This window comes from Malus sylvestris, chromosome 9 (genome assembly GCF_916048215.2).
Source record: "Malus sylvestris chromosome 9, drMalSylv7.2, whole genome shotgun sequence".
Lineage (NCBI taxonomy): Eukaryota > Viridiplantae > Streptophyta > Magnoliopsida > Rosales > Rosaceae > Malus > Malus sylvestris.
The window spans coordinates 11,253,239-11,260,690 of record NC_062268.1 but is presented as its reverse complement, the minus strand read 5'-3'; the positions used below and the strand labels follow the sequence as shown (position 1 = coordinate 11,260,690).

General features: G+C 35.2%; 1 protein-coding gene and 1 long non-coding RNA gene across 3 annotated transcripts; both read left to right on the top strand.

Moving 5' to 3' along the window:
- On the top strand, nucleotides 1-1,758 carry LOC126583791 (uncharacterized). Of its 2 annotated transcripts, none has more exons than XR_007609828.1 (3): nucleotides 1-311; nucleotides 520-583; nucleotides 1,588-1,758. It is a non-coding gene; the product is annotated as an uncharacterized LOC126583791 (long non-coding RNA). The 2 variants fall into 2 exon arrangements; XR_007609829.1 differs by having other exon boundaries at nucleotides 1-413.
- A 664-nt stretch (nucleotides 1,759-2,422) lies between these two features.
- On the top strand, nucleotides 2,423-7,452 carry LOC126583273 (uncharacterized oxidoreductase At1g06690, chloroplastic). Its single transcript, XM_050247606.1, has 10 exons — nucleotides 2,423-2,997; nucleotides 4,581-4,672; nucleotides 4,771-4,811; nucleotides 4,935-5,099; nucleotides 5,193-5,215; nucleotides 5,344-5,415; nucleotides 5,539-5,706; nucleotides 6,588-6,670; nucleotides 6,747-6,809; nucleotides 7,170-7,452. Exons 1-10 carry the CDS (start codon nucleotides 2,796-2,798, stop codon nucleotides 7,353-7,355), a joined length of 1,095 nt encoding a protein of 364 aa, XP_050103563.1. The 5' UTR covers nucleotides 2,423-2,795; the 3' UTR covers nucleotides 7,356-7,452.

Genomic DNA, 7,452 nt, shown 5'->3' with positions numbered 1-7,452 from the left:
GCCACATTTCGTGGTGCACAGTACCCACGGGTTTGAAAACCCTTTGTTGGTGATCGACCATTTTTGAAGCTTATTCCTTCCACCACCACCACCACTAAAGGACTTCCTTAAACCCCAGGAACAAGCCCCAAACAAGATCAAGGGCATCGGAGTTCAATTTGAGGACGAATAAATGAATACCCATTTATAGGGTTCCGACGGATCGAGGGTGATTTGAGGTGTTTTTTGGCCGAATTGAACTTCGGCCCATGTATGAAAGTTGTTCCTTTCATTGAGCTCTACTTGCTTGTAAAAGTTTGGCAATTTTTAGAGTAAGTCAAAAAATTGGGTTTCCATTCGCCTAAAACCGGGAGTGGCCTTCCGGGCCACCGCCCTGTGGCAACTCGTGCGATGGCACATGGGGGAAACCCGAGGTGCCTCTTTAGGTTTTTCAACGTGCCGAATCCAAATCCGCCGTCTGTTTTCTCAAATTCTAATGTTTTAGTAGAGTTTTACTAAATGGTTCCTAATTGTGGTTAGGTGCATCAGTGGAAAATGACTCAATCCTCACTAGCTTAAGCGGTTCCTGGGCAACAAAATATTTGTGAGTGGACTCCTTCTTAACTTGCATGGTTTTATAAAATGTTAGGTTTGCATGCATTGCATATTTTATGAAATGAGCATGGTTTCTATTATGTCTTGTGAATTCTATATTAATGCTTTTGAAATAATTATGATATATCAAAATTAAGTTTTACTAAAGGATATAAATTATTGGATTCTCGCTTTTTATGGCTTTCAAATATGATTTATTTTACAGATTTATGATTGTGCGATATCATGGATTGATGAGATGAGACTTTGAGCTTTTGAGTTCTGAATTTGAGATGAGATTTTGAGATATGTTTTTGGTACTTATCTAGCGGGTTATCATACAATACATCCACATAACATGGGTATGTAGACGTCTATGACACAGTTGAGGATATCTATGTATATATTTCTTCTTTGGCATAACTCAGAGTCGTACAGCTTCACCTTCGGGTGATGGGGCTTACCATATTTCTTCATTGGCGTAACCCAGTGTCGTACAACTTCACCTTTGGATGATGGACATGTACTACCTTCGGGCGAATGAGGAGTTGATGATATATCCCCAGCTTCACTAGCCCAGGGCTAGTGTCGGTGTGTGATGTTATATGTTTCTTATCTGGCATGACCTAGAGTCGTATAACTTCACCTTTGAATGATGAGGCTTACCAGGTTTCTTCATTGGCGTAACCCAGTGTCGTACAACTTCACCTTTGGGTGATAGACATGTACTGCCTTTAGGCAACTATGATATCCCTAGAGAGTACAATATTGATAAGATTTATGGATTTTCCTTTGGGCAATGATAGCACTGTTATTGAGCATCGTTTTACTTGTACTTGTTTTACGAATGATGTCATGGCATGCTAGAGATTTCAGAAAACTTACTATATGTAGTATTATATATGTTTTCAAAATAGGGGGTTAGTATGTTCATGAAGGAAATGGTTTTTCTTATTATTAGTACTATTATTATAAACTTTGGTCCACTCACTATTTTGGTTTTGCGCCCCTCAGGATTTAGATTCGAGGCACACGATCCCAACATCAGGGCACTTCCGCTTAGGCATCTTTGAGTCTCCTTTGTGTAGTACACATTCCTCGGTTCGTACCTTTCTATAATATTTCTTTCACTTTATTCTTGGTTAGTTGTATGCTCTAAACACGTTCATGCACTAGTATTTCTCTTTCTAATTACATATTTTATCTGTATGCATGTTTTTAATGGCTTCGTCACCCCCGAGTGTCGACCAGCACGAATTATTAATTTATATATTAAGTGAGACCTATATGAATTTTTTATAATATATTATCTTAAAACTTTAGCCATCTATTAATTTAGCACATTATCTTTAAGTCGAAACCAGTCAGATATATTACTTAACCGAGGTTATTTATCCAAGTTCTACCGTAGTTTGGAATCTCTCGTCCAAAGTCCAAACACACAAAGGGATGTTGCAGCATTGTAACTGAGTCTAACTGTTGATCATGGATTAGGATTCTCTTCCCTCCTCTTTCTCTTCCTTTCCATCCCATTCTCTTACATTTTTTATTTTGTTTTTCTCTTTCTCTATTTATAAAAAATTAATATAAGATATTAATGTGACTTAACCATGATTGTTCAAATAGAAGGGAAGAGAAGGAGAGGAAAAAAAAGATAAGAGAATCCTATCCCTTTGATCATAACTTCCTTATGGATCAAACAGTACTGAATCTTGTAGTTCACACAGAGAATCCTGACCCAAGTTGTCTTCTTTTGGCCGGGCAGTCGACAAAGTTGTCAAAAATTTAGGCAGAGCCCAGTTAAAGTTATCACTTCAGTTGATAGTCGCGCTGGGACTGATGGCTCATGCAATTCCAGCCGTCCTTTTTTCGTGTGAAAAATCAACACGAACGTGTACACTGTGAGGACCAAGTCTCTCTTCACTATTCCCACCCCACAAAATTCACCTGTCCCAACTCTTCAATCTTTAATTCTTCACCCAACAACACAAACTACTTCTGTCACAACTTATTAATTTACCACAAATCTTTGTCTCCGACCCTCCAAGTTTCTCTGGAGTTTGGAGTTCTTAAATTTCAGAAACCTCACTTTCAGATCACTCTTTTTTCCACTTTCTGGAAATTTGACTTGTTTTTTTATCATAAATTTGTTCGAATTCGAAAACCCATTTGTTGTTTTAGATTGGTTTTGTGTTTCTTCAATTGGGTAGTTCCTGGGAAACATGGCTATGCATCTTAGCAGTGCATGTTTTTCTGCTTTGAGTGAGAGGAGAGTTCCTAGGGTTAGAGCTGTTGCTTCTGAGAATGTGACCGCAGAGGATGATAAGGTGAAATTGGGTGGCTCTGATTTGAAGGTGACAAGGCTTGGGATTGGAGCTTGGTCATGGGGTGACACCAGTTATTGGAATAACTTCCAATGGGATGGTAAGTTGCTGAAATTTCACTTAAACATTACTGAAATGATAAAATAACTGAAAATTCGTTTTCAAATCGGTGCTTTATTATGTTACTAGATATTATTAATTCTTATTAAAATATATTTTGAAAAGTAATGAACGTAACCGGCCAACGTCTTTGTTTTTGTTTTTTTTTTTTTTGTGATTGTTTTTTGGGATACTTTGGATGAGATTCTAATCCTTAACATTCTTTGACTAAAACCTTAATGGCATTCAAAGTTTAATCAAAGTCTTGACTTTGATCACCTTATTATATTACAATTAATATTTATATTTTTATAATTTTGACATTAATTATTTAATATTTTATGAGATTTATAATCGTATAAATTTAAAATCTCTCATTATAATACCATTAGAAACGGTTACAATAAAAAAATTCAAATATTTTGATTGAATAAATGAATAAAAACTATGTAAAAATAAGAAATAATAAATGGCAAAATATAATGTATCCAAAGTATTAAAAAAATTGGTACATTTCACGTATAACAAAGTGGTACATTAATAAAGAAGAATGAGTACATTATAAATAAATTAGGGGATAGATAAAAGATTAAAAAATTATGAGGAGAAATGAATTTTTAAAAAATATAGGCGCTAATAGAAAGTACAAAATAAAACTAAAAAGAAAATACTACAAATTTAAAAAACTGTTGCAAATTAAAAGTGGGTACAAACTAAAAATATAAATATATGGTACAAAGTTTAGGCATAAAACATAAATATACCATATGTAATTTTTCTATCATTGATTAAATATACAATGTCGCCTGACGGTATACATGGTACAAACACAAATAAAACTTTAAAAAATATGGGCACAAAAAAATAATATATGGGTACAAATTTAAAATGAAAAAAAAAATTTGTACAAATTATAAATAGGTACAAACTAAAAATAAAATTATATGATAAAAAATTTAGCCATAAATATTTTATTTATTTGAAATTTCAATAGTAGAAGAGTAATTTGGGTATTACAAAATCTTCACATTTTTCGTCTTTTTATATATATTATTTATGTATAGATGATTGTGGCTGTACTAGTTGCAGATGAGTTTTGCTGAAATTTTGAGCCTTTATTGTCTTTGTATATTAACTTTTAGCATCCCAGATGTTGTTGTACGGTGTAACCATATAGGCTAGTGTGAATGTGTTCTTCCCATGCACCTGAGTTTATATTAGTTAAAGTAAAATATCACTTTAAAAGAAACTTTTAGCATATGTAGGGGTGTTTCTAATTTAGCTTCACTCCTTGCACCTTCAATAACAATGTGAAGTGTGAGCCCATCATGACTTCAGATTGAACGTGAAAAGTGAGTTGTATTTTCATGGTTCATCTTTATGCTAAAGCAATGGAAATTTTTTGCTGGTGGATTGATGGGGTTTTAGGTTTGGCCATAAAATCCGAATGGTTGTATGAATTATTGTATGATTTGTATCTTTTAAAGCAGTTTTCTTGTTTAGATTGGTTTTAATATTTATAAGGGGAAATTAGAAATTACTCAAATGTGTTTATGATGACAATATGTTTGGAGAAAACTGTAGACAGGAAAATGAAAGCAGCTAAAGCTGCTTTCGATGTCAGTGTTGATGGCGGAATAACATTCTTTGATACTGCTGAAGTGTACGGCTCCAGGGTAAGAAAAGCGTCTTATAGTTCTTCTATTCCTCTCAAATACATTTCCATAAAATTTGTTGCAAATCCAAATAAATTCATCGTTATCTATTCTCGCAGGCTTCTTTTGGTGCTGTAAATTCTGAAACTCTACTAGGAAGGTACATTGTAGGAATTCTTTGTAGAGGTCATTCTAATTTCAAGTCAACAGAGAGTACAGATAATCACGTCGGTTTCTGTATTTTGAGAGTATTAGTAGACAACTGACTCCGAATTTTGCACAGATTTATCAAGGAAAGGAAACAAAAGGATCCAGGAGTAGAAGTTGCTGTTGCGACCAAATTTGCAGCTTTGCCGTGGAGGCTGGGCCGACAAAGTGTCCTGGGCGCCCTTAAGGATTCCCTCAATCGCCTTGAACTTTCTTCGGTAGAACTGTATCAACTCCATTGGTATGTCCCTTATGAGGCTTTGCTCTATGTATAAATACTTCTTTGTGCTAAGGTAACTGCAAAATCTGATCAAGTGTTTGTGTCATTTTTCAGGCCTGGAATATGGGGAAATAAAGGTTGTTCATAAGTAAAACCATTTTTTCATTGAATAAATATGTCTTCTAATATAATTAGGAGGTTATAACCGTTATGTATGATATTTTCGTTTTGTTTCTGAAGAGGGGTATTTGGAAAATCAATTCAGGGTATCTCGATGGTCTTGGAGACGCTGTTGAGCAGGGCCTTGTGAAGGCCGTTGGTGTTTCCAACTACAGCGGTATAAATCAATATCTTATCTATTTTATATTGTTGGTTAAAAGTAGCAGTTCAAACCATGAAAAAAAGGTTCTATCATAGATGCTCGTAACCAGAAGATGACGCATAAAGTTTGTCATTTCAGAAAAGCGATTGCGTGAGGCACACACGAAACTTCAAAAGAGAGGTATCCCACTAGCATCAAATCAAGTGAATTACAGCCTCATATACAGGGCACCAGAGGAGAACGGAGTTAAGTCTACCTGTGATGAACTTGGGATAACTTTGATTGCCTATTCACCTATTGCTCAAGGTGAAGTTGGAACCTTGTGTTTTCTTACCATGTTCTTATCGTCACTCATATATGTTAGCTTACGAATTAATAAAAGAATTTCTAGAAGATATAATATCTTCTTATTTTACAGTATTCAAGACCTCTCTGCGTGAACTTAATCCTTGCTAAGTTAGAACTTAGGGGAAGGCAGACCTACTCGCTTTTCTCAGTCGGCCTTTTAATCTGAATTTTGAATTTTCGAGCATTCCTTGTCAAGCAGTTCTTAACTTCCAACTTTACGATCGTATTTATTTTATGTTTCATGATAGTTATGGACTTAAGTTGTGCACATAAAGATTCACCTTTCAGGCTATCACCTTCCAACTATATGCCTAAATGAAACAGTGAAGCACATAAAATTCTGTATATCTTGTGCATTAATGTGCTTTATCTTTTCAACATCTTGCTTGTATTTTTCTTTTTGTTGAATTCAACTGTCGCTGGATAGTTGGCGAATGGCGGTCTTGCATGGTAAAGGGTGAAATATCTTATTAGCAATAGGAGGTGTTGTCTATTTGTTGTTCTACACTTGCACTCATATTTTCACCAAACCAATAAATACCTTACAAAAAATTCCAAACATCTTGTTTTTGGTTAAGAAATTAAACAGTTTTTAACGATACAAAAGGGACGTAGTTATTCTAAAACAAACAAAAAAAACATAGGGATTCTTGATAAAAGATGTCTGTTCGGATATTATATTAGTACTTGTAATCTCTTCACAACTCCGGTTACAACGATTATGGCCTTTAAACGCAGATCTTGCTAGATTGGTTGTCACAGCAGTCACGTTTTGCCTGTCCGATCCAGAGATAAAAGAGATGAGAAGATTGACATTTCTACTATTTATACATATGCAGGTGCTCTTACAGGAAAGTATACACCTGAAAATCCCCCAAGTGGCCCCCGAGGACAAATTTATACTCCTGAATTTCTTACAAAGGTCATAATCAATACTTTGAATGCCGCTACACTTTAAGTTCCATTTTTTTTTGCTAAAATACTGCTGTTATCTGCAGCTCCAACCTCTGCTGAACCGGATCAAGGAAATAGGAGAAAAGTACAGTAAAACAAACACACAGGTTTGTTGATGCTCTTTAAATTTAACTAGCTTTTATCCTTTTCAATTAGAAGCCCTAAAGTTTTCATTTCTGTGTGAAGCATGGCTGAAAAATTATCCCCAAAAGATCTGTATTTTAGTAGTTCATTCATTTTGGACCCTTGAATACGAGTATCAAATGCATCATAGATACTGTTGCAACTTCCAGTTCATGCTGAAAGCAGCTCTTTGTTTCACTGTTTTATATACATGTGGTCCAACTCTTGGTAGTTTCATGTTCTCGATATAAGATCATAAAACCACATATTGATATATCAGGCAAGAATTCTGAAATGTAGAAATAGGTGTTGGGGTTTAATGCGAGTCGGGTTCCTGTTAACAGGTAGTCCTAAACTGGCTGATAGCCCAGGACAACGTTGTGCCAATCCCGGGAGCCAAAAACGGAGAACAGGCTGCAGAATTCGCAGGTGCCCTTGGATGGAGGCTCAACAGTGAAGAAGTAGCCGAATTGCGCGCTTTGGCTACAAAGATAAAACCTGTTACTGGTTTCCCTGTTGAAAAATTATAAATTCTTATACAAGCATCTGGGCTGTAAATTCTTCTATACAAGAAATATGTATACGCATCTTCACATCTAATGCAAATTTGACATATCTAATTTAAAA